Raw genomic sequence first — 27148 nt, 5'->3', positions numbered from 1 at the left:
CAGCAGCCAACACCACCTGCAGTAACACCAACTCAGAACTGTCTGAACTGCCCCACAAGGTGAGACTCCAGATGCGAATTCTCCATCCAGCAGGTGATATTTTAATTTCATTAGGCATTCTGCTTGTCACTTATCGAACATGGATCTGATGGCACTGCTAATAGAGATTTTTTCCTCACATGGAAGCATCATTTTTGGTAGATCCAAAGGTAGATGAAGAAAGGAAGCTCATGATGCAGGAGGCTTCACCTCCAGAACTAATGACTTCCTAAAGGTCAGCATCCGCTACAGAGAACTTCAATGCAGAGCCTTTGTTTTTTGTTGTTCCAAAGGAGGTCCTTTTCTTTTGTATCTTCTGAACAAAACCTAGAATTTTGATGTCATCTTCGCACATCTATCATTTCAAAAGCATCATCCATGACCTGCAGAGGAACTACAGCTAACTGCTGGCCACCCAACAGTCACTGCCAATGCCTCTGGGATGCAGGTAGTTAGTTGCCCTATACCTGTCTTCCACTGAGTTGATTTAGAAGTTGAATTCTACTTGGTTATTGAAGTAAAGAATGCAACATTGCCAAACCAGTAAGTATTCTAGCATCCCCCCCAGGGAATACTAGAATATCTGGTCTTTTTGTTCACTACCTTTCAATAGCAGAGAAATTGCCCGGAACAGCTAGGGAGGAAATACCGTAAGAATGCAAAAAGTCCTCATAATTGTATACCTTCCTTGTACAACACACCTGGATGCATCAAAATAGGCATGGGTTATTGTAGTAACATGCGTACTTTCAACTTCTACCTAAGGGAAGGTATTTCAGACGACAAGGATGATGAAGCTCCTGAATTTCTCCTAGTGGAGAACTTGCACCCAGTGATGACAGGAAAAATAAAGAAAGCCCTTTCAACACAAACAGGAGAAGGCAGTGACTCCCAGCTAACTCACCAGAAGAGCAGCATTCTCCTTCATACACCACACATGAGAAATAAGAGGACTGGCAGGCCCCACCAGAAAGAAAGGCAAGAGATCTTGACTGGGGCTCCTCTGTTTATAAGGCAGTCTGGAGCCTCAACAGTGCCACACTCCAGCTAGCTCCTGTAATTTTGCAGGCACCAAAAAGCCACAGAACACAAGCTAACTGTGCATCGCTGCAATCTTTGGAGCTGAAGCCCAGAGCTCCAGAAGTCCTGATACCAAAGACACATACACAGGCTGAAACACAGAGCAGGGCTGATCAGTACACAGGACTGATGAAATCACAGGAAATGCCACGCACAGCCTGCAGACGCGGTATATTTGCGGTACGAAAACACCAACATGTAGGTGGCTTAGTGCCAAATGAGACCCTGAGACCTCCAGCATTTTTATCTGCATTCCCAGAGTACTGACAGGAATATTGCATTCAGATAAAAAAAAACTAGTAAGGGAATGGGATATGTCAGTCCTCCTCTTTTTCTTTCCATATTTATTGAATCAACTTCAACCTCTCACTCCCTTTCTTGAGGCAATTAGCAACCAATATAGAAAGAGAGACTTCAAGCTCTCACATCGTACACTGAGGCAAGCCACATGCAATTTGACATAAGTAACCTACTAGGGACTTCTATAGCGGCCTCTGAATCTGCGGTCTCTACTTCTAGAACGACTCGTCTGCGTTCTTTGCTTCTGCTCCGTTTCCTTTCCCGGCTTCTGCTCTTTTTTCTTTCCCGGTCTCGGCTCCGCTTGCGTTCCTTGCTTCGGCTCCTCTTTCTGTCATGACTTCGACTTCGGCTCTTGCTCTTTTTTCTCCTGAGAAGGGAAAAAAAAAAAAAAGCAACTCTGGTTACAAATGCAGCTCAGTATCATCAGTTCCATTATTTATGTACATACTACACCTCCTCTAACAGAATGCTAGAGACATTAATATGAAAAAGTTGCTACTTCTTGGTATTTGTATCAATCTTTTAGTTAAATGGGTGGTTAAGCACATCAGAAACCTTTTAAAATTCATCATGAGCAAGATAAAAGTGCTTTGAAGCACTTTTGTTCAATTTATTTTTGTAATCAAAGCATGCTTACAGTTAGAGTAACAGGACTGAAAAACTATTTCATGTATTAGAACTAGTGCATACTAAATGCAGTACTTCTTGTGCCATCTCTCAAAGATTTTAAATACACCACCACGAAGCTAAGAATAACTCGGTTTTTATAGCAAAGTACAACAAACAAACAAAAAAAACAGTGAGGAAAAGGAAGGCTGTTTTCTTCTGATACTATCTGCCACCAATTTTAACATGCTGCCTAAGAGTTTCGCTTCTGCTTTAAGATTCCTACTTGCTACTCCGCTTGCTAAGCCACTTGCTTTTCTACATCTGTGGCTCTTACAGGTTTGGTGCATACCTTTAAGTCAATTGTATCTCATATTTGAAAATCAATGAGCCACTGTTTCATTCTTGCATAGTACATTTGGATTATCCATGGATTTTTTTTTCCTATCTCAGTCTCAGCCTGCAAAAATTTACCATCTCCCATTTTTTAAGATATCTACATATGTATAATCCACTTCAAACAGACAATCAAGCAATGACTTTAGACCATCCAACTAAGCTTTGGGAATACTCAAATTTGCTGCAACCCTTTTGCAATTCAAAACTTTTTTTTGCTACTTATTTTACCCCCTGCTTTTATGCCTTCTGTTTACATACAAAATCTTTTTTCTAAAGTGGTCAGTCACACACCTAAAGTCTTTGCATGTACCCCCACCTCTTCTTCAAAAGAAAGTTCTTTGCTCTTACTTTCTATTGCCATCTATAAACTACGACTCCTAGTTAGGTTCAGTTACTACAGTAAAAATCTCTCAGTTCCCACATAAACTGAGCCCTATCATCATTAGCAGCTTTTGTTCTCTAATCTCTACCTAGGAAGCCCCATTACAACTGTCTTAGTAATTATCCCTCAAGAGAAACTTTGTGATTTGGTCATTTGGTTTTAAGAACTAGAAGATGGCCATAATAAAGTGAAATATTCAGGTGTTTCAATACTTGTTGATTCCTTCACAACACCCTGATAGTTTCTCTATTACTTTTGTACAGAGAAATTGCAGCATCAAAACCCAGTACTCAGAATCCTTTTGACACCACCCTGACAATTGGAATGATCTGCATCACTGTCACTTAACCACACCTCCTACTGTAATAATATAGGACAGCGTTAGAGGTGTAGTCTCTCTCCTAAGACCACCACTTACCATTATCTCCTTAAATCACAGAATGGCTTGGGTTGGAAGGGACCTTAAAGTACATCTAGCTCCAACCCCTGTGGCATAGACAGGGACACCACCCACTAGATCAGGTTGGCCAGGGCCTCATCTAATCTGGCCGTGAACACCCCCAGGGATGGGGCATCCACACCCCCAGGGATGGGGCATCCACAATTTCTCTGGGCAACCTGTGCCAGTGCCTCACCAACCTCTGAGCAAAGAAGTTCAATCATCTACTCTCATATCATCACAGTTCCCCAAAATACCACCTGGAGCTCAATGTACTCTATCTGTAGCTCAATATATTGCCCAACACCAGAACTAGTAATTACAGCTAGACTTCAGTAAGAAGTAACCAGCCATTCACTATCCCACTGTGAGTTGAACCTTGTTTGCATGCTAGGCTCCTAACAGCCAAGATTCTCGAAAAGATTTGTGTTCTGCCTTTCAAACATAATTAAATTGGATAGACAGTACAGACACATAGTAAAATTGTAGAGAAACTAAAGGGATTAAGAATCTAACATAAATGTAGCATTACTTGATCACTATTGCTGAAAGCTGAAATTAATGTTCATCTGTATGTAATGTTCATCTTTAGCTGTTGATGTTTGGCATTTACAAAATGTTGTTGTTTATTTTTTCAAGATTTAAGTGAAAAACAGCATTATAAAAATCACAACTCTGGGACAAAAAGCTCCACACATCACAAAACTGCAATACAGTAAGTTAGTAATTACTCCAAAACCGAAACAAGGGTACACCACAGGATCAACATTTTGAACATGCACATGGGTACTATCAGGAAAGCTGAAAGGTGAAACTGCACACAAAACAGACTACAAGACTAACAGTATCAAAGCACTTGAACTTTCTTCTGTTTCAGAATGATGTAACCTTTTTTTCCCTGAACTTAATTTACTCTTTGTCTCAATTAAAAACAAACTCAGAGTGCACAGGACCAAGCTGAAAATGGAACTGTGGACACAAAAGAAAACAAATGTCATCACTTTAATCTCCGAGAGGCTACGAGCTGAAATACATTCTAGCATTCACCTCATCTACCACAAACCCAGGTCAGAACCAGTTCCAAAATTCGGGAAACACTATTTTTTTTGATCTCAGTTTATATTTTGGGGCTAGTCATTTAAACAAAAACAGGCTTTTACATGTCAGCTATATACGCATTCTGAAATGATAAAAATTCCAAACAAAAATATTGGTAGGAGCTGATTTCAACGGGGTTCCAGGGGGTCTCAGTATTTAACATGAGAACGATGTTCACAGCATAAGTCTGATGTTGGTATTCCAACCCTGGAATTAAGTCACTGACCAGTTAAGATGGCACACTTCAGAAACGCTTCCTAAGGAACGTGTGCATATAGTCTGGTTCCTTAAAAAAGTTTTAGTGCGATTTAAAAAAAATTGGATTAAATAAAGAAAACACTTAAAACAGCTGTTACACAAATTAATAAATCAAGGACTAAATACTCAATTGGGAATGTGAACAGTAGTGAGAATATAGGGGAGGGGAGGGAAACGAGTGTGAAACAACGCAGCAAGTTTGCTGATGACACTAAACTGGGAGGAGTGGCTGACACACCAGAAGGCTTTGTTGCCATCCAGCAGGACCTTGGGAGGTTGGAGAATTGGGTGGGGAAAACTTCATGAAGTATAAAGAGAGCAAGTGTAGAGTCCTGCATCTGGGCAAGAACAACCCCAGACACCGGTATAAGCTGGGGACTGCCCTGCTGGAAAGCAGCAGAGGGGTGAGGGACCTGGGGGTCCTGGTGGACAGCCGGATGACCATGAGCCAGCCCTGTGCCCTTGTGGCCAAGAAGGCTGGTGGCATCCTGGGGTGTATCAGAAGGGCTGTGGTTAGTAGGTCGAGAGAGGTTCTCCCCCCCCCACTCTGCCCTGGTGAGACCACATCCGGAATATTGCGTCCAGCTCTGGGCCCCTCAGTTCAAGAAGGACAGGGAACTGCTTGAGAGCGCCCAGCTCAGAGCCACAAGGATGATTAAGGGAGTGAAACATCCCTTACGGGGAGATGCTGAGGGAGCTGGGTCTCTTTAGCTTGGAGGAGACTGAGGGGTGACCTCATTAATGCCTATAAATATGTAAAGGGTGAGTGTCAGGAGGATGGAGCCAGGCTCCTCTCAGTAACATCCAATGACAGGACGAGGGGCAATGGGTGCAAGCTGGAACGTAGGAGGTTCCGCTTAAATATGAGACAAAACTTTTTCACATTGAGGGTGACAGAGCACTGGGGCAGGCTGCCCAGGGGGGTTGTGGAGTCTCCTCTGGAGAATTTCAAAACCCGCTTAGACGCGTTCCCGTGTGACCTGATCTAGGTGTTCCTGCTCCAGCAGGGGATTGGACTAGGATCTTTCAAGGTCCCTTCCAATCCTTAATATTCTGTGATTCTGTGACTAAACCTTTCAAGAAAGCAATGGCATCTTTAAATGGTTTGGACTGTTCTAAATTGCTTAAAATTTCACACCAAATAATTCTTAAAGTGCAAACTTTACTGCACTGCTAAAACAACAAAAAAGAAGAGATGAATCATGCTGAACCTACCAAGTCTGTATTTTTATCTGATGCTAAAACAATAAGTGTTTCCACAGATTTGATGACATCACTGACAAGGGTGTAACTATATTTGTAAAAGAAGAAAATTTCATAATTCTGCAACTGCAGTAAATGCAAATATCAAGCTATTCCAATTTATTTCCTTGGACATTAATGACATGCATTCAAAAGTTTTTTTTGTTTGTTTGTTTTGTTTTTTTTTTTAGAAAAAACAGCTCCCTCCCCCAAAAGCAAAGTATGGAAAATACTTACTTCTTGCTTCGTTCTTCGTGGCCATTGGCACTGCTCAATTTGTTCTCATCCTAAGCAGGGTTGATAGAAGAACATCGTGAGGACGAAGCGGAAACATTTCAAGTGGTCAAAGGGTAATGGGAATAGGAATAAGAAAATACAAAACAAAAATTTTAATACTAAATTACTTGTTTACAGTTTAATGTGGAAAGATTTAGATAATTTAGGTAGCCATGTTTAACCACTTTGCTGCTTAATTTTAAGTCATACAATTATAAAATGCAAAACTTACATCATTTAAAAGTGATATTAAATTGTAGATACTTCCTTACATGGTTTAGAGACTAAGTTATCCTGTAGAATTCAGCACTCAAGTGGGTTAAAAGTTTTTCTATAAAATGTAAGAGGAAGTTTAAGGTTTGCGTGCCCCTCAGATCAGCACCAAGGCTATATCTCTGCCTAAGCCCCAGTGGCTATGCTAGCAGCCAGCCACTATCGATTTCCTGTGACCGATGCCATTCCCGAGATCTTCACTCATTTCGTTGAAGGTTGTAAGAGCTTGATGCCACCTCTGTCACACATCTCGCCCTGAAGCAAACAGGGATTCACACTGCTTTAGTAACGTCGACTCCCAAGAAAGTCATCAATAATCCACCAGTCCAGCCTAAACATTCCCTATTTCCATACCTGTTTACATGGAAAATATCCATGTTAAACCAGGACACAAGAATTTTAACATAACAATTTACAAATTACTCTTCAAGATTTTATGTAACTACTAAATATTACATAAACTAAATATACCATTTAAAACTTACAAATGCTCATCCAAAATTCATGAGAGTTGTAAGAAACACTGCAGAATAGGCTAACAATAGCTGCTATATGGTTTAAACTTGCTTTACAATTTAATCACAATGGTACATCAGAAGAAAATTACTAATGGCTTAAACTTTATATACATTACTTGTGAAACCAGTGCTAGCATGCTGATGTTAACACTTTACTACATTGGTGAAAACAAAAAAGACAGTATTCATTCACTGCTGGTTTGGGTAAGAGACGTCACTACACTAATCAAAAAAATTTGCATCAAAATTGACATTTCCTAATTGAACAACTAGGACAGAAGAATATGAGAGCTTGTTTTTTTTTTAATGACACCGCAGACTGTGATACTGTCTTTTACTTGCTAAGAATGTTCTATTCAGGGATCCAAGAATTTAGGTAAATTCGTCCACTCAGCAATTGATTTCCACCTGCTCTGTTAAAAGATAACCATCACCAGTCTTCTGCATTAAGAGCAAGTCTCACTCTTCTTGCACTGAGCAGACCGTTCAAATATTTACTTGCCATGGGACTGGTGAAAAGGTTATCTTGGAACCCTGCTGTTTTCCCAAACCACTGCATTCACCTTGTTGCTATACCAAACTGGACCTGGCAATTTTAGGAGAGGTTTTTTGATTTCTTGGTTTTGGGTTTTTTTTTGGTTTTTTTTTGGTTTTTGTTTTTGTTTTGTTTTTGTTTTTGGGTGTTGGTGTTTGTTGTTGTTTTTTTTTTTTTTTTTTTTTTTTTTTTTTTTTTTTTTGTTTGGTTGGTTTTGTTGTTGTTTTTGTTTGGTTGGTTTTTTGTTTTGTTTTTAAACCTAGGGGACCACGGTACAGCGATACGTCACTCAATATACCTTATGATTGACAGTTCACACTGGAATCAAAGGTGAATTCATGGGAGTAGAGGTGAGATATCGTTAGGCAAGTCTACAAAGAGAGATAGATGGGCATTTATTCATCACGCTGAAGTGAAACTACTGCACATATAATTACATTAACAGCATATATTTACTTGCAAGTTACATGTAATGCATCTCCAGTAAGATAAATCATGAGGGCTCCAGGGATGTTAGTTTACAGTTCAGCAGTAGTTTCATGTATAATGCTAAATTAAGGTAAGCAGGACCTCACCGGCACATTTTTCTCACCTTCTTGTAAGGAGCTTCAAGCATTGCTTCAATATCAATATCATCAGCCATTTTTCAGGACACCTGAAAGAAAAAGTAAAATCCAGCTGAGAGGGTAAACACCTTTGTGCTTTATATTCCAAAAGCCTCTGCTTAACAGGCCATCACAGCATCAGCACAAATTCACACGGCATTGTCTCCGAAGACATTTCCAACAGGAACTGGAATGAAGCTTGCCCAGTGAGATGTTAAAGAATGTGACACAAAGCACCAACCAATTACAGCTTTGAACAACAAAAATGCTATCAAACACAATTAGCAAGTAGAAACCCCTGAGGTATTCCACCTGTTTCTTCCAAAACAAAGAGCAAGGATAATTTACGATGCAGAAACATGGGTCTAGTCGCCATCTTAAGACATACTAGAGCCTGACCAAAGGACTACCCAAGAGAGCACGTAAAGAACAAATGTTCAGGCAAACCTGTTACAGTTTCCTTGCATTTGCTACCATCACACTTACTAGTCTGAAGACTTAGATTTCCTTTAAGAAATCTGACCTCCTGCACAGTGCAGGCCACAGAAAAAACCTGTGATTCAAGCATTAACAAAAGCATACACAAGATCCATCCAGTCTTGAATTTCATGTTAAAAAAAAAAACACCATGCCCTGTAATACCTGTCACCTCAGACTACTTTTCAACTTCAACTTCTTAATATCATTTGTGTTTATTATACTCTGAATCCCATTGACATTTGATTCTCTTTCCCTATGCGGGTACACTAGTAAGAGCCTCCCGGAGATCTCTGTAGAGAAGTAGAGACTCAACATCCTCTCACCTACTAGAACAGCTTCATTCTTTTCCTTTCTAAAACTAAGGCCAGGCCTCCAGATCTGAGTCAGACAACCCAAGATTGAGGATCTTCTTCCATGTGCACCATTTTTTTTTTTTTCCAAACTGGGTTAATTCCTGCACCTTGGTTACACATACTGCTGTAAGAACCATGCTTGCAAGCCACTTGCCCAGTATAATGAAATGGCTCCAAATTTCCAAGATACTTTAAACTGTTCACCCACAACCTCAGAACTGACGTTATTATACCAGAGCTGTACTACATTTAAGGATCAAGTTACTCTTCCCATTAGTACATCAAAGAATAAAACACAGTCCTTTAGCGATATCAGAGCACTGAAGTTCATACTCAGTTGCTTAACTAATAAGGCACACTAACCTCATTTTCAAGTTATTACCTCTTGTGCTATAGTGCCACCACTTACAAGTACGGCTATCCTTCATTTACATTTAACAGCTCTGTATCACTTTTTACCAGTGTATTTACATGTAGCTTTTCAAATCCTGTAGATATACACATATGGATAAATTCACTACTACTCTGCCAATGCTTGGTATGAACAAGTACATCAGTATGATTTAGGAGCACCAAAGAGCACCAGGCCAAACCCTGGTTTCTACAAGAAACAATCCTCACCAATGGCAACTCCCACCCATAACTACTTTTCCATACGTGCAGTTGAGCTAGCATATCCAGCTGTACCTGGGATGTAATTCCTCATCCTGAAGGGGAATGACCAGGGGGAGCGTGGGGGACAAAATAGGGAGAGCCAAATCATGAACAGCACAAAAAAGTGAATCAGGAATGACTATTACTGCGCTCACCCAAATAAGAGTGAGTGAACTATCGTTCGGGTGAGTTCAAAACAAAGGTCCTCATTCACAAGGAATTCAGCCATGGAACTCACTGTCCCAGAGTGCTGTAGTTGCAAACAAAGAAAAAAAACACATGCAGCCTTCAAAACAAAACAAAAAAAACATACACAGAAGTTTACAGAAAAGGCTTTTCATTAAACAAAGACCCTCCTTGTGACCTTGACACAACTAGCTGATGACTAAGTGATACTTCTCTCTCTAATTGTCCTGTGTTTCTTTCTTTCTTGGCCACTTGCTGTTAGCCCCTATCACAGACAAGATACCAGATTAGGTAGACCTTTGCTCTCACCCCATGCAATCTATATACTCTGTACTCAATGCAAAACACTTTTGTTGGTATAACACAAAACTTTCATTTATGTATTCTGTTCCATTCTGTTTATGTAACAGACCTATCGACTTTGTAACTCTAGCTAAAAATCACGATGTGCACAGTCTTCTATTAAAACTCACAAATAAGAGTACATGCATTTTAAATGAACAAAAAAATCGTAATTTCCAAATATCTTTCATTAAACACTGAAGGAGCTCAAAATAGTTCTTAAAAAGCCTTTCCTCTTCCTCCAAAACAAAAACAACACACCTTTACATGCTGTCTCTGCAGAAAAGAAACCAGCAAACAAGGAATGAATTATACTTGAATCTTTCTGGGTTAACAGAAAGCCTAAACAGACATGAAATTTACTGCTACTAATCTTGTCAGTATTTCACATTGCGATTACATCCTATTTGAAGCTCTTGTTATGTATCAGCACAGCTAAACCGACAACTCTACTGTTGTTTTACAAAGAGCCTTCTGGAAAAGATCAGGAAAGGTTACAAAGAACTTCAGCTGTACAGGTGACAGCACAGCTTTCTGCTACACACATCCCTCTACTCAACACGTTCCCACCCCGGAATTCTCCCCCTGCTTCCTGTGGCACCAAACCCCAACGAAACCAAGTTCGGGTTCTCAGCTACACCTGCCCGGCTCTGACGGCTCCGCCGTGCGGGACACCGGCCGGAGACCTTTGCTGCCCTGCCGATCCAGCCCAAGCCTCCACCGGCGCCACCCGGGCCCTGCCGCCCCCGGCCGTTGGCCCCTGTCCGCGGCCCCGCGCCGCTCCCCACACCTGAGAGGCCCTGGGCCCGCTCCGCTCCTCCCCGCCGCCGGCTCCAGCGACGGCAGGGCCGGAGCCCCGTGCGGGCCAGGGCTGGTCACTCCGCACAGCGCCATCGTGGGGGGACTCGAGGAGGAACAAGGCGGCGGCGGGGCCAGCCGGACCCGCCCGCTACGTGGCCGTAGGAACAGCCAAAGCCCACACGACCAGGCCGCGGGGCTCGGGGCGGGGGCAGGCCGGGCGCCGCCCGCTCCGCTCCGGCTCCGTGAAGGCGCAGAGCGGACACGGGCAGGGGACGCGGCGGCAGCCCCTGGCGGCGGGGCGCGGAGCCACCCGGCCGGGGCGAGGCGCCCACGGCGGCGGGAGGGGCCGGGCCTCCCGGCTGCCCGCGGGCCCGGGCCGCGGCGCACCCCCCCCCCCCGGCCAGGCCGCGGCTCTTTCGGCGCCAGGGCCCAGCCCCGGCCCCGGCCCAGCAGTTACCTGCGCCGCGGGCAGATGCGGTCCTCGTTCGGGCGTCCGGGGCCCGGCGGCGGCGGCTCCCGGTTCCGGCGCTGGCTGCGTTGACGGTGGGGGATGGGCCCGAGCGATCGGGAGCCCTCTCCGGGCAGCCGGGGGTCAGGCGGACGGCGCCGCTCAGCCAGCCGCGGGGCGGCAGGCGGCGAGGGGCGGCGCGACCGTGGCGGGCAGTCCCCAGACCCGGGCTGGGCCCCGGCTCCGGCCGCGGCGGCTGCTCCCTGAAATGGCGCCCGCCGCGTCTCGCTGCTCGTAGGCTCCGCGAGCGGCACGGGGGCGCCCAGCGCCCGGCGCAGGGGCTCTCGCGAGACCCAGGGGCCGGGCCGGGCCCCGCACCCGCCGCGCCTCGCGAGACAGCGCAGACGGAAGACGTCACTCAACCGCTCGCGAGGCCTGGGGGGGGGGGGTTCGCTCGTCCCTTTCCTCACCTTGGCTCTCGCGAGAGCTCCGCGACCGCCCCGGGAGGTCGGGGGTAGCCCGCGGGCGCTGAGCGCTGCGCCGCCATTTTAACCCTCGCCTCAGCGCCTGCCGGAGGCGTCTGCCGCGCCCCAGCCTCCCGGGTGTTCTTCGGCACCCTGCGGTCCCTGCCGGGTCTCCGAACCCTGGAAGGGTTGGAGTTGCTGCTGCTGGCAGCCCTTGCGATTTTCATAGAGGCTTTTTTTTTTTTTTTTTTTTTTTTTTTTTTTCTTTTTTTTTTTCTTTTTAAGCGGGGTAGGCTCGCCGGCACCCTGCAGCCGAGCAGTACCTGGTGGGTCAGGAGGGTACCAGGTGCCTCTTGAGTTAAATGTAACCGTCTTTGTTTATTCATCAGTATGTGTGCAGGCCGTGTACTGGTTACTGTGGGCTTGGAGTCCCAGCTTCTTTTTGGGGCTGTGGTTCAGGAGCACCCATGCCCTTAATCCGGTAGGACGCTCCTGGGAGGTCTAGTACTAAGCTCCCTGTGAGAGGGGTCCTGTCACAGTCCTTTGTCTTTTTGTATGTTTGGGGCAACTGCTACTTCCCCTGGGTTTTCTTCTGTCACGTGTCGCCTCTCTCCTTGCCAGCACCATTTGGAAATAAAGTTTTATTACTGTAGGAGTCTCTCCACTGTGCCTGTGTAGTTTTCCCTACCACAGGCTGAGAACTTCATTTGTGTGTGCATGTGAATTGTGCAGAAGCTCATGCCAGTTACATGAGGATGCTTATTGAGCTACTGGGTTTTAGAAAGGATTCCGAAGTGTTCCTCGTGGTCCCTTTTGAATTCAGGTTATTGACAAGCTTTCTTATAGGGCTTTTAGTTAAAGTAACTGAAAATGAAAACCTTGTAAGATGGGGAGAAGAGAAGGGAACTGGCCAAACTAAAGTGCACCCAGGAGAGGGGAAACAAGCAGGGCACCTGTAAGGCCAGCTCGGGCTGTGAGAGGACAATTTTAGGCAGTAAGGCAGTGGTAGGTCTGGTCATCCATCCACCAGACAAGAAACTGACCAGTGATCAATGCACAGCTTTGGTGGTCTCTCACTTTGGAGTCTCTGAATCAACAGAACGTGTGTCTGCTGTCAGCTGGCAGAGGCTTTCTTGGCATTGTTGCAGCCATACGCTGATGTATTGTCCAGATCGGGTGTATTTGCTGTGGGAAGTGTTATTTTTCATTTTTAAGCACCTTGTAACCACAAGCAGTATTCTAGACTTTTATCTCCAAAAGCTGCATTGACTCATGAAGTCCTTAATGCACTGCACAGTTCGTGGAATATAAAGAGTGTTTGCCAGAAACAATACATCCTGTGTAGGTAAGCCATTTAACATCAATGTCTAAATTTCTACCCACATCTTACATCAAACAACTTTACGATTGCTGTAAAAGAAAGCTAACACCTTTCTTAAGATCCCAGTCAATCCTCAGGCTAAAAGTCCCAGTAACAAGTGAGAACGTTGCTAAGGATGTTAGGCCAGGGGAAGAAGGTTTGTTGCCTTTTCAACAAGTGAAAATAATTGATCTGTGGTGACAAACACACAACATGTGTAAGCTGTGCTCAGCTTAGGAAGCCCCTGAGCTGTGGGTGTTGTTGGAGCCTGGGAGCACAGGAGGATGCACCCTCTGTGCTTACATTGCTGACATTCTTTCTTCTTGTCTCTGATGAAATAAGTGATGGTCAGGGATAGTGCTAAAGATCAGATGTTTCAAGCTTGTTGTTTATTGTAGTAAGCTAGGTCACATTTGGGGCAGGAAGTTGAGGTGGTCTGCGTTCCTGTCATGGCTGGCTCTTCTGGTGGAACAGCTTCTGGAAGCTATGGGATGCCAGTGTCTGAGGGCCTTTTAGCTGCTACAGACCCATGTGCAACTTTAGTCATGAGTGACCTGGCCTGCTGTGGCAGCGCTCGGCCCAAGCCCCTGCTGTTGCCGGGTACAGTTTGCAAGCACCTTCAAACTCAGTGGTTTAACTTGGAAAGTCCTTGAGAAATAAAACCTGCTTGCCTCAGTAACAGTGTTTTGTTTCATCTCGGAGCCCACAAAACCATTTGTTTTTGTCTCGGAGCCCATTTGTATTTAAACTTAGTTTAATAATATGCAGTAAGTTTGGGCCAATTCTTCAACATGGAAAAGATAAAATTGAATGGGTTTCCTACTGAAGTCAGCACGAGATAAGCAATAATGGGTGGATTTTTTGTCCTATGAATATGAAACAAAAAAGTTTTAAACTTTGTCTCCTGAAAATCTAATTTCTCTGTAGTGCACAGACCTACTTAAACCAATTAAGGGCTTAAACCCATAGATTCCAAATCAAAATGTGTTTTATCAAGGTGGTGGCCGAATTCTGCAGGGTGCTGGGCATGGTTGCTCTGACCCTATGTTGGTTCACCTCCAGAGCTGACAGAAAGCCACGGGGAAGCTTTCAGCGAGATATATTGTAGCAGAAGTGTTCCTGGTTAAGGGACAGGGCTTGACCCGTAGGAGAGGCTTGCCCTCATTCCAGTGTGGGGTGTTGCAGGACAGGCTGTGCTGGCATCACCGTCCCAAGGGTTTCCTCATCGGTGACACTGCTACGGACAACAGGGTGCTACCGACGCTGCCGTGAGAGCCTGCGGAGGGTTCGGAGTGGGAGCGGAAGTCGTTCGTTTTGTCCAGTGCTGTGGACTGTGAGGCCGACCTTGCAGATTTAAAAAGAATAAAATAAAAAATGAAATAAGCACGGAGGGGCTAAAAACAGTTACGCTTTCCCACACCGGGAGTCGAACCCGGGCCGCCTGGGTGAAAACCAGGAATCCTAACCGCTAGACCATGTGGGACTGCCTGCTTGGTGGCGCTGCCGCCGCGCCCCGTCCCTGCGCTGCGCCGCCGCCCGCCCGCCCGCGCCGCCCTCTGGCGGCCGCCAGTGGAGCTGCGGCCGGCCCGGCGGGGCCCCCAGAACCCTGCGCCTCAGGCAAAAGGCGCGGGTGGAAGGTGGCAAAACCGAGGTCCAGAAACTGGGTGATGAGCACAAAGGTGTGCCTGGTTCCGTACAAGTTAGAGCAACGCTTGGCTCACTCACCTCATCGGACCAGGATCGTGCAAGTCCCCCAGCACGTGGAAAGGCGTCACGGAGCAGATGTGGTGCGTTAACCCTGGGTGTTGCGGAAGCCCCATTGCTCACTCCCACCCACGCAGTAGGATGAGAGAGGGAATCAGAAGGGCAAAAGCCAGAAAAATTCATGGGCTGAGATAAAGACAGTTTAGTAAGCGAAGCAAAGCTAGACGTGTGAGCAAAGCAAAACAAGGAATTCATTCACTGCTTCCCATGGCAGGTGGATATCCAGCCACTTCCTGGGAAGCAGGATCTCAGCACGCATAACAGGTACTCAAGAAGACAAACACTATAACCACAAAGCCCTTCCTCCTCCTTTCTCCCAGCCTTTGCTGCTGATCATGACATGGTCAGTGTCTGTGTGGGTCAGCTGTCCTGACTGTGTCCCCTCCCAGCTGTATGCCCACCCCCTGCCTGCTTGCTGAGTCTGCAGGCTAGGAAACAGAAACGGCCTTGATGCTGTGCAAACACTGCTCAGCAATAGCTAAAACATCAGGGTGTTATCAACACCGCTTTAGTTGCAGAGCCAAAACACAGCATGACATGGGCTGCTAGGAAAGAATTAACTCCATCCCTGCCAGACCCAGTGCAGCAGAGAAGACAAAACGAACACAGGCACTGCAGGAGGTCACAACAGCTCGTGTTACTTCTGGTGGCAGCTGCGTGGGCTTCCCTGTTGTGTTAGCGCCTTGTGGTCAAGCAGTCATCCTCATCGCCAGGAAGGGCTTCGGTGCTATTGTGCTACAGGTCAGATTAAATGACAAGGTGGCTTTACTGCTGCAGCACTGCCTGCCCCATCCTTGCACAGCTGCAAGTCACACTGGGCTTGGCTGTGTGTCAAGGATATTTTGCAGCTGGTGCAAGGCCCATAACCATCAAAGCTCTTGTGGTATCACTAGTTATGCCCATTCCTGGCTGCCCTGCTCATGAAGACCTTTGCAGGCATCCAGAACTATTGCCAGGCAAATTTACCAATATAAGCAAGAGATTAAATAAGGTTCTACAGAAGCAAAAAGGCAGGCAGAATCAGGAATACCAAAAGCTGGCCTATCCATCCTCTTTCTTCCAGTTTCTCTATTTCCTCTAAATGGCTTCTTCCTCAGCTAAGCACATGAGGAGGATATAGCACATGCCAAAGATGAAGTTTGGCTTCTGTTCGGGTGTGTCCCAGACCCAAGCAGTCAGTGCTACGGTCGTTTCAAGATTCCAAAAGCCCGCTGTATGAAGGAGCAGCTTTTCTGCTGCGTGTGGTAGTCACACTGCCCTCTAGCAGCCCAGAGGTGCTCAATGGATGTGGGGAACCAGGGTCAAAGAACAAAGCACGATTTCTTGAGGGCTGGAGTGCCCCGAGGCTTGTCATGGCAGTAGCAACCAAAGAGACTCTGCAACCTCTCAGCACAGACTGAGAGTTCATAACTTGTCGTGCTACAGTTTGGATGCCCACCTGTATTCACAGGCGGCTTGCAGGCACATACCAATGACATGTTCTTACTGGTGCAGGACCCAGAGACCTGGCAGCTGACACAGTGGCAGCCACAGTGGCAGCTGACACGCTGAGCAACCACACAGTGAGGAGCTCAGGAGGCCCCAAACAAACCAGGTAGGACTCCTGGGGTGAATTCCAGGTTGTCACCGGACAGCCAGGCAGGTGTCAGGGCCACCAGAACTCCACGTGGCTGGAGCACCCTGAGGAGCTGCTCAGCACCTCTGGAGACAGCATGGTCTTGAAGGCCATTTAGTACCAGGGATAAAAGGGACAGCCCTGCCTACCCTCAGCATATAGGATGTGTTCTAGGATGTGGATTGCTTTGTGCAGCCTCATGGAGGGTAAACAGCCAGGCGGCAGTGCTTCTGCTGAACATGCCCCGTCTGCCCTAAGAGGCCCTGTGTTGTATGCAGCCAGGATACAAGCTGCTTGATACTGCCTGGCCAAGGTGCAGTTGCGCTCCAGATGTCTACTATGGACAACACAGCTGTAGCACATGCTCAGTGGTGTAGGCTCCTCATTCCTTGCTTTTGCTAGCTGTCCTCAACCCTTAGTCACAAAATCAGCATTTTCTTACACATGCAAAACTTATCAAAATGGTAAATGGAAGGGTCACTGCTCTTTCCGCAGCAGTTGTCAGGGACTTTCCTTGGGGAATGGAAGGGTCACCACTGCCAGCTTCTCCAACCCGAAGCCAGGTAGCAATTTGTTCATGTGTGATTCCAGCATGCGCTGCTCCAGGAGCAGATGAATGTGAAATAACACAGAATCACAGAATGGGTAGGGTTGGAAGGGACCTCTGAAGATCATTTAGTCCAATCCCCCTGCCGAGCAGGATCACCCAGAGCACGTTACACAGGATGGCATCCAGGCGGGCTTTGAGTATCTCCAGAGAAGGAGACTCCACAACCTCTCTGGGCAACCTGTCCCAGTGCTCTCTCACCCTCCCGGTAAAGAAGTGCCCCCTCATATTGAGATGGAACCTCCTGTGCTTCAGTTTGTGCCCGTTGCCTCTTGTCCTGTCACTGGGCACAACTGAAAAGAGACCGGCTCCATCCTCTCGACACCCTCCCCTCAGATATTTATATACACATTGATGAGAGGTCTCCCCTCAGTCTTCTCTTTTCCAGGCTAAACAGGCCCAGTTCTCTGAGCCTGTCCTCATATGACATGTGCTGCAGTCCCCTAATCATCTCCGTAGCCCTCCTCTGAACTCACTCTAGTAATTCTATGTCCCTCTGGTATTGGGGAGCCCAGAACTGGGCACAATACTCCACGTGGGCCTCACCAGGGCTGAGTAGAGGGGGAGGATCACCTCCCTTGACCTGCTGGCAACACTCTTTTGAATGCACCTCAGAAATTGCACATCCATTAATCTGCAGACTCCTGGCGGTTAAGCATAGATGGAAGAATGAGACATCACAGTACCTTCCAATGTTTAAATTTCTCAAACATGGAACAATTTACTTCCATTTGGTATGATTATAGAAGCTACCTGAAAGCAAGCCCTGGTGCTGGTGGAGAAGCTGGGAGTGCCATGTGTCCAGGGGGTGCTGCACTGTTGTCTCCAGCAAATCTGTTTTTTTTAGAACCTGTGACATATCCCATGAGATCCCACGTCAAGTGACACTCCCCTGGGGGCAATGTGCAGCTTATGCTGTAGTGAGTAAGCCTGTGCCCATGTCGATATCCATGCCCAGCCCTGGGTCTCTCCACAGACTGACTGCCTGGCCTGACCTCAGCTCTGTCTTGTCACTGTGCCCAGTCACCACTGGGCTGTGTCTGAGCCTGGTCTCCATCACTGGGCTCGGCCCTCATCTGTCTCATCCCCATGAACTGCCAGACAGCTTGGGCTCTGGGCTGCCCTTCGGGACTGCTGCAGCCTGCTGGGGCTGACCATGGCCTCCTACAGATGTGCTGTCACAGGGAATTACCCGGAGTGTGCATCAGGTGTTCCTCTGAGCAGTATCTCAGAGGAAGCCCAGATGTTTCCTCTGACAACAGCAAAGGGCAGCCATGGAGATATTCGGACAGAAACACATACGTTCAAGTTGTCAGCACACAGCCTTTGTGCACAGCAGAGAAATGAAAATACGAAAACTTGTTTGCTGAATTGATCCGCTCAGTAGATATCCAAGATGTTTAGAAAACTAGCAAGGAGCAGCTTTCAAAGTTGTTTGCCTAAAGCTGGGCAGTTCCTACCTGGGAACTCAGAGGAACTAAGCGTGCCTGACAAAGTCATTGCAGCAAATGCAAACAGGGACATTTGGCATTGCAGCACTGGCAACCACTGGTTTAGAAACAATTTCTCCTTGTGGATACAAGGTAGAGCAGAGAACTTGCTGCCATTCCCGTCAACTTCGGCAGAACCATGGTTAGTTCTTAAAGCCTTAAGTTTATGAGAAAAGATAAAAGAAAAAGCGGTAAACCACTTCTCACACAGTATGGGAAATTTTGTTATCAATATGTATTAGTAAACAGGCAGTGAGCAGGCAGAACTCAAGACATTATCTGAGGGCAAAAGGGCTTAATTTTAATTTTTTTAAAAAAAAGTATTATTTCACCAAAAGAATATGTTAAGAAATAGCAACTTACAGATACATCAGTGAGGGACATCTGTAAACAACAAAATGGAGCAAATTTGTCTGTGATTGTGAAGAATAACATGAATAATGGAATAAAACTGAGAAAATGTAGGCAGATTATAATGCAATTCCCCTGACAGGAACTCTGAAGCTTGAATGATGTCCCCAGGAGACAAGGCCAGCAAGAGCCTCTGCACTGGTGACCTTGTGAATCCCCTTTTTTCCTCATCTCTGGAGTTCTGACTGTGGGACTTTCTGTGCAGGTTTCTCACAGAAATGGGGATTCAATTAATTTGTCAAGGCTTGTAAGAAACGAAAACATCACACTGCAGGATTAGCTTTAGGAATTACAGGTTCTGTTTGTGGCTAAAAAAAATAGCTCAGTTCTTGGCACGTACCTATTCGTGCCATTGTCTGGCACGAATATCAGCCACAGCAAACCCAGATGGCTCCACCAGCCTGTGTAGCCTGGTGGGAGAGGGAACAGTGAGCTAAAGTGTGCTGGGACACCTGTGTCACCACTGCTCACATTGCTGCTTGGGTCCAACGTTGCAGTCTTGTACTGTCAGCCTCACCCACTCGTCTCTGGTCAGTGTCCTCTGCCCGGAGCAGCTGTCTCCCAGCCCAAGGCAGCCAGCGGAGGGACTCATGCTGCTGAGCCATGCACGCAGCATCATGTTTTACAGTTCATGATGTTTCCTGAGTGGGAGAGAGCACCACAGCGCAGCTTGTGCATTTGGACTGCTGGGTGAACTCTTAGGGGACAGACTGAAAGCAGCAGAACTCTTACCAGGCACAAAGAGGTGTGAGGGGCAGCAACAGAGTAGAAGTCCCTTGGGAACCTGTAACTGATGTGGTGGCAGGGACGTGCACCTTTTTTTAGAAAGGTTCCTACTCTGGTCTCTCTATGCTCTGGCCTTGGTGGAGACCCTGGGAGTCTTGAAGCAAGGCACGACACCTCTGCTGTGGGTTTCTTCCTGACCTTCATTACCAACAGCTTCAGAGTTCAGCTCATAGGAAGTGACTTGGGAGCTGAGACTTCCCTTCCCATATCTGCCTAGCTCTGGACAAGGACTACCAAGGACAGCAGGGTCGATCTCACAGTTCACAAGGGGCATTCCCACTTCCACCTTCCTCCCCAGCTCTTCTCTCCCCTCACTCACAGTTCTGTTGTGTGGCTTTGCTCCTCGTACTTGTCCCATTGGTGGCTTGATCATCCAGTTCAAGTTCCTAGCCTGGCAAACCACCACTCACCTCTGCTCACCACCAGTTTAATGACCTGATGTGGTTTACCCAGGCTCAGCTGGACACCAGAACCAAGCCACAGAACGGCAGAAGGAACAGGACTCGATGCACAGGGAGCCCTCAGCTCAGTTCACTCAACGTCATTATGAATCCCCTCCAGGGGCCTGTAATCATTGTCTCAGATGTCCTTCCCCTCTTCCCAGTCCCCTCTAAAAAGGCAGAGCTCTCCCATGCTGTGGGGAGCTGTAACCCCTGCCAGAGCTCAGTCCACAGCTTTGCAGACAACCAGGGAGCCACAGCAGCAGGAAAGACGGCAGAAACCTCTCCTCTGTGTTTTTAGTCACAATCTGTTTTAGAAAGCAGGAGAGGAAACAAAGAGCATTTGCTTCTCCATCTGTTTCCGTGTCCCATGCTGCTAAGGTTGGGTTACAGCCAGCTGCTGCCATTGCCAATCAGTAACGTGATAGTGTGACTGCTTACTTTGCAAGGGAGCGAAAGATGGTAAGATGGAAAAATTTGGGACAGGATGATTTTTAAAAAGCCCCATTGCAGAACATCTGGCTTGTTATATAAATTTACTTCATGCCCACTATTAAAAAAAAAAAAAACAAAAACAAACAAAAAAAACACCACCGTCGATAGCTTCTTAAAAACAGGTATTTTTACAAATGGCCATGTATTTCCAACTAGCTCTTTCCAAACGATGGTCCTGGGCTATTTGATATCTTCAGTCAGCTTCAAAAAACAGACAAGGTTAATTAAGAACAGGGATGTTTTTTATTTGCCTCATGCATGCTAAGACCATTTGCTGGAGAAGAATCTCACTGTGCGCAATCCTCAGCCAGCAGCTCACACGTGGAGGTCAGCAGGGTCCCATTCAGTAAGGGATATGAGATATTTTATAGAAGATGTCTGTGCTCTGAAACAATGCAGAATTCACCACAACGGCTTGTCCAGCTTGAACCTCAAGCCCCTTGACATAGAATTGCAGAATTGCAGATGTGTTGATCAGAAGGGACCTTTGGAGGTCATTAGCCCAGAACCTTGAAGTGAGAGCATCATCAATGCTAGATCAGGTCAGCCATGGCTCTGTGTAGCCAGTCCTTGAAAATCTCTGGGGATGGAGAGCCAATCACCTATGCTCTAGTTACCTACAAGAGGGACATAGAACTACTGGAGCGAGTTCAGAGGAGGGCTACGGAGATGATTAGGGGACTGCAGCACATGTCATATGAGGACAGGCTCAGAGAACTGGGCCTGTTTAGCCTGGAAAAGAGAAGACTGAGGGGAGACCTCTCATCAATGTGTATATAAATATCTGAGGGGAGGGTGTCGAGAGGATGGAGCCGGTCTCTTTTCAGTTGTGCCCAGTGACAGGACAAGAGGCAACGGGCACAAACTGAAGCACAGGAGGTTCCATCTCAATATGAGGGGGCACTTCTTTACCGGGAGGGTGAGAGAGCACTGGGACAGGTTGCCCAGAGAGGTTGTGGAGTCTCCTTCTCTGGAGATATTCAAAACCCATGTGGATGCCATCCTGTGTAACGTGCTCTGGGTGATCCTGCTCGGCAGGGGGATTGGACTAAATGATCTTCAGAGGTCCCTTCCAACCCTACCCATTCTGTGATTCTGTGTGGGTAAGCTGTACTCCCTGGTGAACCTAACACTTTATCACGTCTATTGGAACAACAAAGAGCTGCCCACTGTGAGAAATATCGCCCACGTGTAGGAACTTGTAGTTGCTTGGACGTACTTTGAATGGTTTCTAGTAGTATTGGCTCCTTCTGTACAGAACTGCACAGAGCTGGGACTTGCTGCAGCTACCATGAAATGGAAGGGGAGTGAAGGGAATGGGAGGCAGAGCTGCCACTGCTGAGATGACATAACCCACCCCCTGGGTTATGCACTTGAGCATCCAAGGCACTGCATCTTCCTGGAGCCTGGGAAGCTGTGGGGGCTGTGGCAGGAGCAGGCTGCTCTTTTTCCTGCTCCTGACCCCCCTCCCAGCTGTGGGAGCTCATGGTGCGGGGGAGCAGTAGGAGAGGACGGGTGAGGTGACAGCAGGGCAGTGCTGTACCCGATGGCGTAGTCCCACCCTGCAAGAGGAGCAGAGCAGGTCCTGTGGTGGTAACCAGTCACACCAGTGATTGCTGATGAGTCCACAGTGATGAGGCAGGCCCAAGGTGATGATAGATGGTGGGTCGGGACAGCAAGGCGCCAAGGCTGGGACAGGCTTTGCTGCAGCCTGATTCCAGCAAGTGCTGAGGATGAGGACCCTCCTGAGCTGAGCAGGGAGCCCCTCATGAGACATCCCTCAGCTCAGCCTCCCACCAGCACTGGTGCCCTGGCAGGCTTATCTCAAATTGGAGCCACACCAGGTCAGTGCCGGCCATAAGCCCAGGCACCCAAACCTTGGCATCATCTCCCAGTATCACCAGTCTCTCCTTCACACCTGACTGAAGCTCCTAGTCCCCCCATTGATGTACGTGGAGACGCTCACCATGGGGCTGGTAGTGGTCTGGGCAGGTTCTGGGCTGAGCAGTCTTGTTTGTTAGAAGAGGCAGAGCCGGGGCAGTGCCCACTGGTCCAAACCTCTGGGACAGCATTCTGGGTCAGTTTGCAGCTGTGGCACTTCTGCCTGCGTATTGCCCCATCTCCCCAGCCCTGCAAATGTGGGCAGGGCAGCAGCTGTACAATACCAAGCTGTCGTTACCTTTAGCGTCACTGGTTCTTCCAGACCCACAGGTGAGAAAGACCCCTCATGTGAGGTCCTCCCACTGCAGTTTCCTGACATGCAGTGTGGGCACACGTTCATCAGCTGAGCAGCTTCATGAAAAGAGGGGTGGGTGCATGACTCCAGACACAGTTTCTTCCACCCAGGAGCAGCATCTGAAGGAACAATTTGAGCATGATCTCAGGCACCTGGCTCTTTTTGCAGTTCTTCAGTGCTAGTTGTGGGAAATATCCTTCAGCCATGAACAGACAGCAGGGGGATACTTTGGCCTGGAAACATTTGTCATACATCTCTTAATTCATCTTGCAGTGATCTAGCGTTCACAGCCTCACAATTCATGAAGGCTGTTTCTTCCAACGCCTTACAGACAATGTGGTTCCATTACTAGCAAAAGAGCCAGGGGTTTATGACCTTCTGTTCTTGGAGATGCTGTGATGTCTTTGCCATGCTCTCAAAGACTGTTATAGACACTTCACGTTTCCCTCCTGCTGCTGTCTTTGGTGTATTAATGGCAGGCACCATGGCTGGTTGCCTTGATCTCCCACGTATGTGTCACAGTGTTATCCACCCTTACCACTGAAGGAGGATCTCTGTATGCTGTTGCACCAGGTAGAAGTATTCCTCTGCCCATGAAGCCTGCACAGTGAAAGCCTCTGAGAAAGCCACTGCAGAGGTCCTACAAATGAGGCATTTCCCCTTAGCTGCTCCTCCCCTCCATGATCTCTGTCCTCCTCCCCGAGTCACTGCATACGCTGCACACATGCAGTTCACATCCACCTGGCTCTCCCAAAGAGAATGACCTTGGTCTGACGGCTCTGCACGCATGTGCAAGCCACAGCCTCACAAACCCAGCTATAGTGTCTGGTAGTTAATCTGTTTTCACTCAGCCATCATCTACCAGTGGTGGAATTGTGTCCTTGGTGCCAGCGGGTACATGACCATCTTCTGATGGGAGGTTCTGCCTTCATATTTGTTTCCTTGATCTTTATTTGCATGACTTCGTGTAAAACACCTGCTAGCCCATGAGTTGGGCTGGTCTGAAGGTGTCATCTCAGTGTATCTCCTACAACCCTGAGCGCCTCCAGGAATCTGCTTTGGCCTCGAGAGAGAAGACTTCTCCCATCACCTGAACTGGCGGTGCTGTGCACACTGGTGCCACCTTCCCCTGGGGCAGGCAACTGGGTCATGCAGCGATGGGAAGCTGTGCTCCCACAGCCCTGCTTGAAGCTTGTCTCAGAGTGGAGGTCTCAGAGCACAGCTCCACAGTGAGGAGGCAGCAAATGGCTAGGGGAGCGGGACCAAGTGACCATGGCGGGGCGTAGAGCACTGTGTGCAGAAGCACATCCCAAAAGTTTCAGCCACAATGCCCCAGCAGCTCAGTAATGGAGTTACTAATGCTCTTCCCGAAGCCTGTTAGGGGGGTAGGTTGGAAATATTCTACACATTATCATTGCATAGTGAAATATGCAAACTGAAATGACAACATCACAGAAAAAAATGAATTCTTATCTGGTCCCTCCTGCAGCCAACCTCCTGTGCACTTCATGGGGTCACTCCTTTTTGGGGTCCCTGAAACTGGGGCTCTTGTGACCTCCCATCTCCCCAGCTGCTATTTGCAGTCTGCCTAAGGGCTCTTGCCAGCACAGCAAAGTCAAACAGGGTGTTAACATTTTTACACACTGAGTCTAAATCTACAACAGCCCTTGAACAGAGGCTGTCAGGCTGCTGTAAGCGTTTTCACAGATTTGCTGTGTCCCTCAGAGGACAGGTACAGCCTTTATTGGCAATGGCGTATAGCATCTGCATCTCCGCAAGGAACGCTGCCAGTTTAACCACATTTTAGAGCTACACCAGCAAACTTCCATTTCCAGTGCAGACCTACTTTAACTCCTGTTTTTCTCCTCTGCCTGTTTATACCCTGGTCCGCAAGTTTTGCTGCCTGCAGAACTCAGCCCCTCCCCATCCCCTGTCCTGTGGTGCCACCAGGCATCTCCTCACTGCACCCTGCGGGGGGCTTTGCTGCTGCAGGGCCCCGCTCTCCCGTCCCCGACATGTGTCCAGCCCATGAGCACGGCGGCCATGATCTCACTGTCTCTCTATTTGTTATTTACAAGTACAGGGGGACTTCGCATGAGTGTCTGTGGATTAAGTTACTCCAAAGTTATTCAGCAGTGTCAAAACGGCGTCTGTGAGAGAGCACTGTGAGGGCTGGATCCCTCTATGCAGAGCCCCCGCCGGCTGACTTGCCTGGGGTATGCCGTGATTAACAGGCTGCATGGACACATTTCTGGCTGTATCAGAAATTTGCCATGCTGTGTGACAGAGCCCAAAACTCACTTTGCTAGTGACAAAATCCACCCGGTATCTGGCAAGTCTCACACCCCCAGTGAGAGGGACCTGAAGTTCCCTCAGGAACCCCCTGAGGGGGGTTTCTCCTCGTTTGTAAGAACAGGACCCCGTCCAAAATGCATTGGGAGCGCTGCAGCAGCCCCTGTGATGTGGGCTCTGCTGTGTCACTGTGCCAGGTGACATTGTCCGAATGGGTGGCTGACAGAAGGCTGAGCTGACTGAGCAGGGCTGGCCTTCAGCGCACGGCTCATTTCTTCAGAGTACTCACGTTGAAGGCTTTCGGGGGTTTTTGGAGCAGGGCTCTGCCTCTCCCCGGTGCGGGGACATGCCTGGTGTTTCTTCACAGCCTCATCCAGACTGCACTGTGCTCAGGACACTGATAAACACAGAAAGTCCTCATCTTAACAGATGTAACCGTTTGAGCTGCTTTATCCTTATTTCAGACCCCTTTTGTTGTTCCCACTAATGTGTTTGTTTGAAGAAACACTTTGAAGAATGCAAGAGTTAAATCCTTACATGCATCCTGGCATCACAAAGGCCACAGAGGCCTGCATGCAGCACGGCTGCACTCCCGACCTCTCAATCTTCATGCTGCCTGTGCTGGACGGTGCCCGGGGAGCAGAATTTCCCTCTGGGGGCAACGCATGCCTCAGCCCTGTGAGCTTTAGCCATTTCCCGCAGAGGATTTTTGTCCCCTCGTGGAAAAGGCGACTTGGCTAACTGTGGAGCTTCCTTTTGAAGCACAGGCTGGGGGGGGGGGGGGGGGGGCGGCGGGTCCCGTAGCTCATTTCGGAAGACGCGGCACCATCCGGCTCCCTGGCGCTAACTGCTGCTGGCGCTTGGGGGCCGGAGTCCTGGCGCCAGAGCCCCGCCGCCTCCACCACCGCGCACCTCCCAGGGGCTCCGCCGGAGCGGGTCCTGGCTCCCCTCCGCTGCCCCCGCCAAGCCTCGGGATGCCCCCGTCCCATCCCCAAGCCCCCCAAATCCCCGGCCCGGGCGCCCCGGGGCCGGGCCGGGCCGTGCCGCGGAGCGCCCTCAGCGGCCGCCAGGGGCTGCCCTCGGCCCGCGGGCCCCAGCGCGGCCACCGGCCCCGCGCTGCACCGCCCGCCCCGCCGCACCCCGCCCCGCTCCGCCGGCCCGGCTCGGCCCGGCCCGGCCCGGCTCGGTCCGGCAGCCCCCAGCAGAGGGACCCGGGGAGCGGCCGGGGGTCCCGGCGGCGCTGTCGGCAGGGCCGTCCCCGGGCGGGGCGGGGCGCGGGCTCGGGTTTCACGCCCTGCCCCGTGCGGGCAGAGGCGGGCGGTGGCACGGCCGAGCGGGCCATGGCGGAGAGGTGAGTGCGGCGGCGGCGGCTCCACCTGTTGAGGGACGGGGCCGCGCGGGACCCCGGCCCAGCCGGGAGCCGAGCCGAGCCGAGTCGCGGGCCCCGGCCGGCAGGCGAGGCAAGGAGGGGGTGCGGGCGGCCGGTCCCGGGAGCAGCGGGCGAGGCCGGGCGGCGCCGGGCACCGGGATCCCGCCGGCCCCGGGTGCGGTCGCCCGCCTGGCTCCGCGGGGACGGGCGGGCCCCGGAATCACGGCTCGGGCCCGGCCGCCGGCTGCGGGCTCGTTCCGTGGCTCTTCGGAACTCAGCGCAGCTCCGAGACGGTGCCCGAGCGCGGCAGTGACTTGCGCTTGGCTTGCCGGAGAGGCGTCGCCGGAAAGCTCCTGGTCGCGGGATCACCTGGAGGCCGGGCGGCCAGGCCGTGCCCCGGGCCGCCTCCTGCTTCCGAGCAGCGCGGGCGGGTCGCGGCCCCGGCCGTCGTCCGCGCTCGGTGCCAGCCCCTGCTCCGCGGGGAGGAAGGTGCGGAGCTGGCCAG

The 27148-nt window shown here is 49.0% G+C and overlaps 2 protein-coding genes and 1 non-coding gene across 3 annotated transcripts in view; 1 reads left to right on the top strand and 2 right to left on the bottom strand.

The window, feature by feature from the left end:
* The window catches only part of RBM39 (RNA binding motif protein 39), a 33837-nt gene extending 22189 nt beyond the window's left edge, over window positions 1-11648 (bottom strand). Inside the window, 5 exon segments of the mRNA XM_040575355.1 lie at window positions 1593-1644; window positions 1647-1786; window positions 6081-6130; window positions 8038-8100; window positions 11324-11648. Of these exon segments, the coding sequence (XP_040431289.1) occupies window positions 1593-1644; window positions 1647-1786; window positions 6081-6130; window positions 8038-8088 (293 nt within the window). The 5' untranslated portion in view covers window positions 8089-8100; window positions 11324-11648.
* A 2901-nt stretch (window positions 11649-14549) lies between these two features.
* On the bottom strand, window positions 14550-14621 carry TRNAE-UUC. Its single transcript has one exon. It is a non-coding gene; the product is annotated as a tRNA-Glu (tRNA).
* Window positions 14622-26442: 11821 nt separating this feature from the next.
* Window positions 26443-27148, top strand: part of LOC121078815 (rho GTPase-activating protein 39-like) — a 52691-nt gene continuing 51985 nt past the window's right edge. Inside the window, exon 1 of the mRNA XM_040575350.1 lies at window positions 26443-26625. Within this exon, the coding sequence (XP_040431284.1) occupies window positions 26615-26625 (11 nt within the window). The 5' untranslated portion in view covers window positions 26443-26614. The remainder of the gene's footprint in view (window positions 26626-27148) is intronic.

The sequence above is a fragment of the Cygnus olor genome, chromosome 16, assembly GCF_009769625.2.
Source record: "Cygnus olor isolate bCygOlo1 chromosome 16, bCygOlo1.pri.v2, whole genome shotgun sequence".
In the NCBI taxonomy this organism is placed as follows: domain Eukaryota; kingdom Metazoa; phylum Chordata; class Aves; order Anseriformes; family Anatidae; genus Cygnus; species Cygnus olor.
The sequence above is the reverse complement of the archived record's forward strand: the minus strand, read 5'-3'. Positions and strand labels throughout refer to the sequence as shown.